This window comes from Pristiophorus japonicus, chromosome 15, assembly GCF_044704955.1.
Source record: "Pristiophorus japonicus isolate sPriJap1 chromosome 15, sPriJap1.hap1, whole genome shotgun sequence".
NCBI classification, from domain to species: Eukaryota; Metazoa; Chordata; class Chondrichthyes; family Pristiophoridae; genus Pristiophorus; species Pristiophorus japonicus.
Genome location: NC_091991.1, coordinates 53519180 through 53530041, shown reverse-complemented (window position 1 = coordinate 53530041; position 10862 = coordinate 53519180). Strand labels below are relative to the sequence as shown.

The 10862-nt window shown below is 47.2% G+C and overlaps 1 protein-coding gene across 1 annotated transcript in view; it reads left to right on the top strand.

Annotated features, from left to right (window-relative positions):
- The first annotated feature begins 771 nt into the window (after positions 1-771).
- LOC139280759 (IQ motif and SEC7 domain-containing protein 3-like) overlaps positions 772-10862 on the top strand; it is a 202802-nt gene continuing 192711 nt past the window's right edge. The window contains exon 1 of the mRNA XM_070900434.1: positions 772-1856. Coding sequence (XP_070756535.1) covers positions 778-1856 — 1079 coding nt within the window. The 5' untranslated portion in view covers positions 772-777. The remainder of the gene's footprint in view (positions 1857-10862) is intronic.

Sequence of the window (10862 nt, the reverse complement as noted above, 5' to 3'; positions counted from 1 at the left end):
CAGAGGACAGAACGCTACCACTGAGCCAAGCTGACACACTGAATGTATTGTATTCTTTCATAAATTGTATTCTTCTCTCCTTTATCCTCTCTTTCCTGAATTTCTGTTTTTCCCTCGTTCTTTATGCCCCTTTCCCTCTATTTCTCTTTTTCACTTCACCGCTCTCTCTCATTAGCTGTTGAAACAAAGTAAGAGAAATGCTGGGAAACAGTGCCAGTCTCCGACTGCGATCCCTGCATGCAGGAAATCACAATCCTAAATCAGGGTTGGAGAGTTGATCGGCTCGAAAACTGAGAGTCCTTGTAAGTTGTAGTGTGCTGTCATGCTACATTACAAATATGAAAAGTTACAGAGCAGCTATATAGAGCTCTCTAGCATTACAGTACAGGTTGGACCTCTCTGGTCTGGTATTCTCTGGTCTGGAAACATTCTCTGTTCCGGCACCGGTCAGGTCCCGAGGGTGCCGGACCAGAGAGGTCCAACTTGTACAATGCTGTAGCAGCATAATTTGGTTATAGAGTTTCATAGGAAAGCCAGTTTGCTTTGAGAAGAGGTAACCTGGAGGGTTCTTTTCCCCATTCCCCGGGTAAGATGGATGAAAGTGTGTAAAAGTTTGAACTTTAAGGTGGGACTCTAAGACATTAGCCATTCACACAGTATAATGATTTCTGATTTCAATACAAGTGAGTGGTACCCTCATTATTTAAGTTGTTATATGTGGATAGTTGCAGTCAGAATGGCATTTAATGTCCCATATCTCATCTGTTTCAGATTGAAATGCTGGAACACAAATATGGAGGCCATTTGGTATCTCGCCGGGCTGCCTGCACCATCCAGACAGCATTCCGTCAGTATCAACTCAGCAAGAACTTTGAAAAGATTCGGAATTCCTTGCTGGAAAGCCGCATGCCCAGGCGCATTTCTCTGCGGAAGGTCAGGCTACAGAATGCCGAGAGTTTAATGGAAGGCTATAACTTTGCAGGAATTCCCCTGGTGCGGTCGCCATCCTTACCTGCGAGTATCAGCGGGGCTCTGACTGAGCTCGAGGACTCCTTCACAGAGCAGGTTAAGTCACTTGCTAAGTCAATTGATGATGCTCTCAGCTCATGGAGCTTGAAGACGATGTGTTCATTGCAAGATGGCAGTACTTACCAATTCACCGAGACTTTCAGCAGCACATCAATGCAGGAGGGAGCAGGAGGCGAGATGGGAAATACAGGACAAGAGGGCGGTGATGACAAACTGGAGGATGGCCTTGCAAGAAGTGGCAGTACACTTATGATGGCTTTCAGGGATGTCACCTTCCACATTGAAAACAAAAACATGTCCGTTTCTTCACTGCTGGAGTCTGCATCCGTTGCCATGGCAAACTGTGAGAACGCTCAGTCAGAATCTGAGCAGAGTGGTGCTGCAATAGATGATCCTGGTCCAGGGCAAGAGGAGGACGTAGAATCCCAAAATGCTTCTTCAGAACAGGAACAGCTAATCATTCAAAACAATCACCCTTTCACAGAACTGAATGTCAATATCAACTCAAACGCACTAGGAGGAGGGTTGATGGGGCAGAGTCAGATCACTGTGCAGAAGATTCAAATTGATCATAACAATGGGATCATGCAGGCCAATCAGTTGGAATCCAATCGCTTGGACAATGCAGAACAACTCAGCAGCAGCAGTACGACTTCCATCTCTGCCAAGTCTGCATCAGAGGTCTCTTCAAAAGAGGCGCTGCACGCCATGATTTTGAGCATGCCCAGGTACCACTGCGAGAATCCAGGCAGCTGCAAGTCGCCAACACTCTCCACTGACATAATCCGCAAACGTCTCTACCGGATCGGCCTCAATCTTTTTAACGTGTAAGTAACCAACAGCAGCACAATGCAAGGTTTTGCCGAGAGAAGCCCATCAGCCATAATTTTGTCCAAGCAAGTGAGCTTTTTGGGTTCTGATTTGTAATTTGTTACAAAAACTCTGATGCTGTTGTTTTTCTTTTAACTTATGGCCCTGAAATTTCAATGGGCTTTCTGGCACGCCTCTGCTGTATGTCAGGCCGGAGTGCGATGGAAGGACTGGGAACTAGGCTGAGACCTGGCGTAACCAGTCTCAGCCTTCACTGCCAGTTGCTGCAGGGATTTGCATCAGCCTCGAGCAAGATCACCATTTCAGAGGGGATGTGGCTGGGAGGACAAGGTCTCCTAAGTTGGGAGTTGCCGCGGTCCTGGTCTGCGAATCCGTCTGATGGCTAGTTTGGCAAGAGAAAAAAGGCATACTCACCTTGCCCGTGGTGGAAGTGGGGTCTGCCTGTGGAGTCCAGGACAAAGCACAGGTCTGGGCCCCCAGTGATTCAGTCTGACATTATTCAGAAATCGACCCCTATTAACAAGGGAGTCCATAGGCCCCAGTCAAAAAGCTGGAGGACCTGGGATCTCTCTGACATGTTGCAGTGGTGGGATTTTGTCACTGTTGCCTCCCCTCTGCTGTGGCAGGTGCCTGAGATGCACCCATAGAGTCGTGGGTACCTAGCAAGATCATTTAAATTGGGGCACCTCCCCTTGATCCTGCATATCCTGGTGGGGTCAACAACAGAGGGTCCTGGTGAACACTTACACCGGATGTCACCCCCATTCATTAGCAGCTCCGTGACTTTTTCTGTTTAGTTTGTATTGTTTTCTTTTCAAACGTTTTCATTTTTCCTTTCTTTGTTATGCAGTTGGTAAACTTTAAATGAATTACTATCTATTTAAAATGTTATGTTGGATACAAGTTCTGATCCAACTGTGTATTTTCTTATCTTTATCAATGTGCTTTCTGCTTGTTTTATTATATAAAACTGCCTTTCCTTATTTTTCCTCTTTTAATTTTGTGTAATTTTGTGATAACCCCCAAGAGCTACACATTTAAAATGGAAGGATATTCGACTGAATTTCCCTTTGATCCGGTGGGGCCGAACTTGGTCAAAGCCTCCGCCCACCCAAGTGCCGCCGATGGCCACCGAGGTATCGGACGGTACATTCGGCAGGATATTCATGGCTGAGGTCCCTCGGAGGTCGGCGGGCGGCAAACCAATAATGTACGCCGCCAATCTGGGCGGCAGCGGGTGGGAGGTCTCATTCTCGGTGGCAGAGGCGCTTGCCGCCCAAGTGCCGCCGAGGATGGAGTCGGGCCCACGGAGGGCCGAAGACCTGAAAATAAAAATCATCACCAACAAAAGAAAACATCTGACGACCTTCAGGGGACCCCATCCAGGTAAGTACCTGTAAAGAAATAATTTAAAAAAATTCCACGTACTTTTTTTACAGGATCTTGACATTTACCATTCAGGACAGAGAACAGCTTCCACGCAGCAGTCCACCGCCATCCTGCCGCTGTCTCCTGCCCGCACCAATTTAGCATCTCGGTGGGTGGGAGTGTACTTCTGCGCATCAGCCGTCCGCTGACGTCGGTGGGCGCTTGCCGGCGGCTCTCCCCTCCCGCCCGCTCTAAGCCACGTTGAAAGTGGCACTGGGCGGTTTGAGCAGAGGAATGTCAGCGGCAGTGGGCGGCAGTCGGCGGCAGCGGCCGGTAAGTTCAGCAATTTTGGCCCCAAAATGTTTAAAAGGGAGCTGTTTATATCGGTTCTTCTCAGTTGCCTCTTTTCACTGTGTTTATATTTTACAGCTGTAAAGTCCTGACCCCTCAGTACAGATTTACACGAGGCATGTTGTGAAGTCAAGGTCACTCTGGACCTGCACCTTTATTTCACAGCTCTGGAATGCTGCACTTGCCTGAGACCTGTCCTTATATACCTGTCTCTTGCAAGTGCACCCCTGGTGGTAAGGTATGCTGGTGGTTACAGGTCATATCTTATTACAGTCATGTATAGCATGTTAGGATACAGTTATATATAATAATGTAAGATACATGACATCAACCTCCCCCAAGGTCTTATTGTCTTTATAGATTCAGTCTCTCAGGTGGTCTACGCTCTCGCGTGGAGCGTCTGAGTTGTGGTTCAGTTGTTTGCCTTGGTGTCTGTTTTTCTTTGGGTGTGGTTGCTGGTATCTCGCCTGGGCTGTCTGTTTCGATTGGTGTGATTGTTGTTGACTCGCCTGGGCTGTCTGTTGGGATTGCCCTTTCCTCAGGTTGTTCCCTCTGTCTGTCCACCAGGTGTAGTGTGAGTTCCACATTGTAGTCTGCCTCTGGTTCCGCAGTGTTGTTGGTAAATCTGCTTTTGACTTGGTCTACATGCCTCCGGCAGGTTTTGCCATTGTCCATTTGTACTACCAGTAGCCTGTTTCCTTCCTTGCCCGTTATTGTCCCTGCAAGCCATTTGGGACCCCTGCCATAGTTTAGTACAAACACTTTGTCCCCTATCTTATTCCATCTCCCCCTCGCATTTCTGTCATGGTACTCAGTCAGCTTACGGCGCTTTGCCTCAATGATTTCGTGCATGTCTGGGAGGATTAATGAGAGCCTTGTTTTTAAAGTCCTTTTCATCAACAGTTGCGCGGGGGAGATCCCAGTCAGTGAGTGCGGACGAGATCTGTATGCCAGCAGCAGTCGCGACAGGCGACCCTGCAGCGTGGGACCTTGATTTTAAGCATGCCTTGTTTAATGATTTGCACTGCTCTCTCCGCCTGGCCGTTGGAGGCCGGCTTGAATGGTGCCATCTTGACGTGATTTATGCTGTGGTCAATTATAAAGTCTTGGAATTCTGCGCTGGTGAAGCACGGACCATTGTCACTGACCAATATGTCATGGATTCCGTGCATTGCAAACATGGTGGCGAGGCTCTCCACAGTGGTGGAGGTTGTGCTCGAGTTTAAAATGGTGCATTCGATCCACTTTGAAAATGCATCTACAACTACGAGAAACATTTTGCCCATGAATGGGCCCGCATAGTCTACGTGCACCCGCGACCACGGTTTATTGCCTTGCTCTCGGATAGGAGGGACGTGAGGGGCTTGTGGTTGGTTTTTAACGTGAACTTGGCCCCGAAAAGGTATTGGTGCATCTTTTTGACACCATACACGCACGCAAGCGCCTCCTACCATTCCGTACCCGTGCTCCGCCCGCGAAAGTGACCTGGAGGCATAAGCTATGGGTTGTAATTTGCCCGCACTATTGACATGTTGCAAAACGCACCCGACTCCATACGCTGACGCATCGCATGTGAGAACTAACTTTTTACCTGGGTCAAAGAAAGTCAAAACACTGTTGGAACACAGAAGGTTGCGTGCCTTATTGAAGGCACGTTCCTGGGTGTCCCCCAAAAACCAATCGCGCCCCTTCCTGAGTAGCACGTGGAGAGGCTCCAGCAGCGTGCTTAAGTTCTGCTTAAAGTACCCAAAGTAATTTAGTAGCCCGAGAAAGGCGTGCAGTTCTGAGACATTCCGGGGCCTGGGTGCCAGGCGAATTGCTTCTGTTTTGGACTCTGTTGGGCGGATTCCATCAGCGGCAATCCTTCTGCCCAAAAATTCAACCTCGGGTGTGAGAAACAGGCACTTGGATTTCTTGACTCATGGGCCTACCCGATCCAACCGCTTTAGTACTTCCTCCAAATTACGGAGATGGGAGTCGGTGTCCCTGCGCGTGATAAGTATATCGTCTTGAAATACAACTGTCTCCGGGATGGACTTGAGCAGACTCTCCATGTTGCGCTGGAATCTGGCAGCTGCCGACCTGATGCCGAATGGGCATCGATTGTACATGAAAAGGCCTCGATGTGTGTTGATGGTGGTGAGTAGCTTGGATTCCTCGGTCAATTCTTGTGTCATATACGCAGATGTGAGGTCTAATTTTGAGAAAAGTTTACCTCCAGCCAATGTGGCAAATAAGTCCTCCGCTCTGGGCAGCGGGTACTGGTCCTGTAGGGAGACTCTGTTTATGGTAGATTTGTAGTCCCCACAGATTCGTACGGATCCATCAGGCTTCATGACTGAGACGATGGGACTTGCCCAGTCGCTAAATTCCACAGGTGATATAATGCCTTCCCGCAGAAGCCTTCTAGTTCGTGTTCAATCTTTTCCCTCATCACATAGGGTACAGCTCTGGCCTTGTGATGGACCGGTCTAGCATCCTGTGTGATGTAGATTTTGACTTTGGCCCCTTTGAAAGTGCCCATACCTGGCTGAAAGAGATGTTCAAATCGCTTTATAACTGTTGAGCAGGAGGTCCGTTCCTCTAATGACATGGCATGGACATCATCCCATTTCCAGTTTAGTTTTGCCAGCCAGCTTCTCCTCAGCAGTGCTGGGGGGTCTCCGGGGACAATCCACAGGGGAAGTCGGTTCACTGTCCCTTTGTGTGTGACAGAGAGCATGGCGCTGCCAAGGACTGGTACGATTTCTTTGGTATAGGTCCTTAGTGTGGTGTTGACCCTTGTGAGTTTTGGTCTGTCTCTTTTATGCGGCCACAGTTGTTCAAATTGTTTAGCGCCCATGAGAGATTGTCTCACTCCCATATCCAGCTCCATGTTGACAGATATCCCGTTGAGTAGGACACTCATCATTATAGGAGGCGTCCTGTTGTAGGAGCAGTGGCCATTGATCGTGTTGACCCGCTGTACATCGGTGTCCTGGGTACTGTCCCCACCATCTTCTGGTCCGCTTTCCGACCCATCCTATTCGTATACCAGCCGAGCTGCCTTTTTCTTGCACATGCGGGCCAAATGCCCTGTATATTCACAATTTCTGCAAACAGCCTGCTGAAATCGACATCCCCTTGCCGAGTGCCCACCCCCACACCTGCAGCACAGACCTGTTCTATTGTTTAAAGTGTTCCCAAAGAATAAGCTGCATCTGGCTGATCTCTCTTGAGCTTCTCTCAGTTTGTAGTTGATTGCTCGCATTGTGGGTTGATGAGGTGTGAACGGCCGTTCCTGTGGCCCTTGATGGCTTCTGCCTGCTGTCGAGAGCCTGTTCTCCCGGTTTTGTCTGTGTGTGGGGTTAGCAGCTTGTTTAGTGCTGTGAACTTCTTGTTCCAATATTTCGTTAGTTGTCGTACCTGCATTGTAAATCAACCTCGTTTCTTCTTCCCCTACCAAGAATGTCTGTGCAACCAGTGCTGCTGCCTCTAAGGTCAGGTTCTTGGTCTCTATGAGCTTTCGGAATATGCCTGCATGGCCTATTCCTTCAATGAAAAGGTCTCTCAGCATTTCTCTCCTCAGTTCATCGGAGAACTCACATAAACTAGCCAATCTCCGAAGTTCCGCCATAAAGTCGGGTATGCTCTGGCCCACACAGCGTCTGTAGTTGTAGAACCTGTGTCTGGCCATGTGTATGCTGCTCGCTGGCTTCAGGTGGTCTCTTACCAGTGTGCTCAATTCTTCAAACGACTTGCTTGCTGGTTTTTCGGGTGCCAACAGATCCTTCATTAAAGCGTATGTTTTCGAGCCACAGCTGGTCAAGAGATGGGCTCTTCTCTTGTCTGCCTTATCGTCGCCTAACCAGTCTTTGGTTACAAAGCTTTGCTGGAGCCTTTCTATAAAGTCCTCCCAATTGTCTCCCGCATTGTACTTTTCATCTGATCCGTTGTTCGCCATTCTGTGGATTCTGTAATCCTGTAACTCGTCGCCACTGTAAAGTCCTGTCTCCTCAGTACAGATTCACATGAGGCATGTAGGGAAGTCAAGGTCACTCTGGACCTGCACCGTTATTTCACAGCTCTGGAATGCTGCACTTGCCTGAGACCTGTCCTTATTTACCTGTCTCTTGCAAGTGCACCCCTGGTGGTAAGGTATGCTGGTGGTTACAGATCATATCTTATTACAGTCATGTATAGCATGTTAGGATACAGTTATATATAATAATGTAAGATACATGACAACAGCTGTTAGCAAATTCAAGTATATATTTTTCAAGTACTCCCCCTGATGCGATACCATGGTATTTTGCTCCAGTGACATCTTGAATAGGAACGGTGGGTCAATGGCAGCAGTCCTCATCCATAGTGTAACTGGTGTACAACTTGTCCTCACGTGGGAGCAGTTCTCTGTTTAAAAAGTTTGCTTCTGCACTGCCGATAATCTGAGCTCAGGGCTGAAAGACACCAGTAAGTGCTTAGAAATCTCCACTTATAACATTGAAGCATTATAGACAATCTGGTAGACCACATTCTGCTTTAAATAAGTATTCTACAAGGGAACTCCTAATATTTGGAAATGAACTATATGCATTTCTCTGGTGGAGTAGTGGGACTGTCTGTGACTGTAGATAAATTATTTCTGTAAGATCTGAAAATCAAATTGGACAGATCAAAATTCTCACATGGTTCTGAGAGAAATCCCAAGCACAATATGCCGAAAAAATGACTCGAAGCGTCATTATAAATTACCCTATTTTGGCCAATCTTAATTTGTGAATTATCATAACATCATGGAAGTTTGCATGTTGTACCTTAAGACATGTAACCATTTCAAATTACCTGACCTGCTGAGTATTTCCAGCATATTTTATATATGATTTTGAAGGGGTTATTGTAAACTGAAGCCCAGTTTAATAAAATGGCCATAAAATAAAACAAGATTCTCTTTCTGCATAAAATGTTGATTGAAGATGCCACAGTGCACACTAAGACCGGAATCTTACCAGCCCTGAGAGTGCGGATTTGGAGGCGGGCCCACTGTCATAATGGCTGTGATTGGCTCTGAGCCCGCTTCCTTGTAAGTTTCCAAAGTGCTGGGTCTGGCTGCAGTTCACAGACCCAACACCAAGTGGTGAGCCTGCCAATTAACATCATTAAGAGGTACTTTAAAGGCATTTAAAAATAATTTTACCAGGTATTTAACATTTTTTACGAGGTTCACGTCCCTCGGGGAACAAGTCAGGTAAGTGTATCATGTTCTCAATGACTCGCCATTGGTTTGACTAATTGACAGCTGCAGAAGTGGTATAAAAGTTACCATTTCATAGCTGTTCACTTTCCAATCTCCGAAGCTGAAGTCTTCAGGATTTGGAGGACACTTTTGAGCTGTATGCAGGTTGGAAGTATTTGTAGTGAACTCTCTATCCACTGTCACCTCCTTGGAGTAACCTCTCTCACCATTGACATATCACTTCTGTCATCGCAACTTCAGCTGCCATGTATTCCATCAGCATCAGTGCCCTTGAAAAAATCTCACCTTAGTCCTCAGAATCCCATCACAATCAGGCCCAACACCAAAATCACTAAACACACCAGCATCACCAACCTTCTCCCCAATCAACTGGTGCTGCACTAGGACATAGGGCATCAGCACTCGACCACGTTGCTGTCCAGGACACCAGGGATGGCCTCACCATGGCCAGATTTACTTCATTTGATGCTGTACATGATGCGGTAGTTTGGCATCACCCCACATCAACACCATAAAGCATCCCTGCAATGCTCAAGCCTTTCCTTTCACACTCATCACCATTGCAGGGGGTACTGTCATGTCTCACTATTTACTGCAACTCATGAAGCCACTTCCAAAGGTTCACACAAAACTATTCAAGAATGCAAAGTGTTCAAAATAAAGATTTCAATGTTTGACAACACATTAGCAGAAACTCTACATGAACATTGGCTAAAATACCCAAGTGCCTACCCTTGTGTGTTGTTAGTTGGTATGATTGGACAAGGGTGAGGGTGAGTGTGAGGTGTGGCTAGTGAGATGGGGATATGATAATGTAGATAGAGAGAGATGGATGGGTGGAGGTGTAAGGTAAGTTGATGTGAGTAATGATGTGCAGGAGTAGGGTAGGGAAGGCAGAGTGAAGGGGATGTGATGAGTGGCATAGCAGAATGAGGTTGCGTGTAGATTTGCAATAACGTTTCATGATCAACTGAGATCATTGAAAGATTTGCACCACTGCAGCCAGGTCCTCCTGACCACATCCCTGCTTGTGTCCTCCTGTGCAATGTGCAATTAGGCTGCGCTGGTGTCCTTGGGAGGTCTCTTCCGCCCATGGGAAGGGAAGAGAACCTCCCTGCATGCTGTGACTGCCTCCATAAACCTCTGGAGGGAGTCATGGGAGAGCCTGGGTACAGCCGTGCACCTTTGTGCAGTGCTTGTCAGTGTTTGCAGCACCTCAATGCTGTAGAACACTGACAGCACAACTGTCATAAGCACATAAGAACATAAGAAATAGGAGCGGGAGCAGACCATACGGCCCGTCGAGCCTGCTCCGCCATTTAATACGATCATGGCTGATCCAATCATGGACCCAGGTCCACTTCCCTGCCCGCTCCCCATAACCCCTTATTCCCTTATTGGTTAAGAAACTGTCTATCTCTATCTTAAATCCATTCAATGTCCCAGCTTCCACAGCACTCTGAGGCAGAGAATTCCACAGATTTACAACCCTCTGAGAGAAGAAATTCCTCCTCATCTCAGTTTTAAATGGGCGGCCCCTTATTCTAAGATTATGCCCCCTAGTTCTAGTCTCCCCTATCAGTGGAAACATCCACTCTGCATCCACCTTGTCAAGCCCCCTCATAATCTTACATGTTTTGATAAGATCACCTCTCATTCTTCTGAATTCCAATGAGTAGAGGCCTAATCTACTCAAGTTTCCTAATAAGTCAACCTCCTCATCTCCGGAATCAACCCAGTGAATCTTCTCTGAACTGCCTCCAAAGCAAGTATATCCTTTCTTAAATATGGAAACCAAAACTGTATGCAGTATTCCAGGTGTGGCCTCACCAATACCCTGTACAACTGTAGCAAGACTTCCTTGCTTTTGTACTCCATCCCCTTTGCAATAAAGGCCAAGATTCCATTGGCCTTCCTGATCACTTGCTGTACCTGCATACTAACCTTTTGTGTTTCATGCACAAGTACCCCCAGGTCTCGCTGTACTGCAGCACTTTGCAATTTTTCTCCACTTAAATAATAACTTGCTCTTTGATTTTTTTTTGCC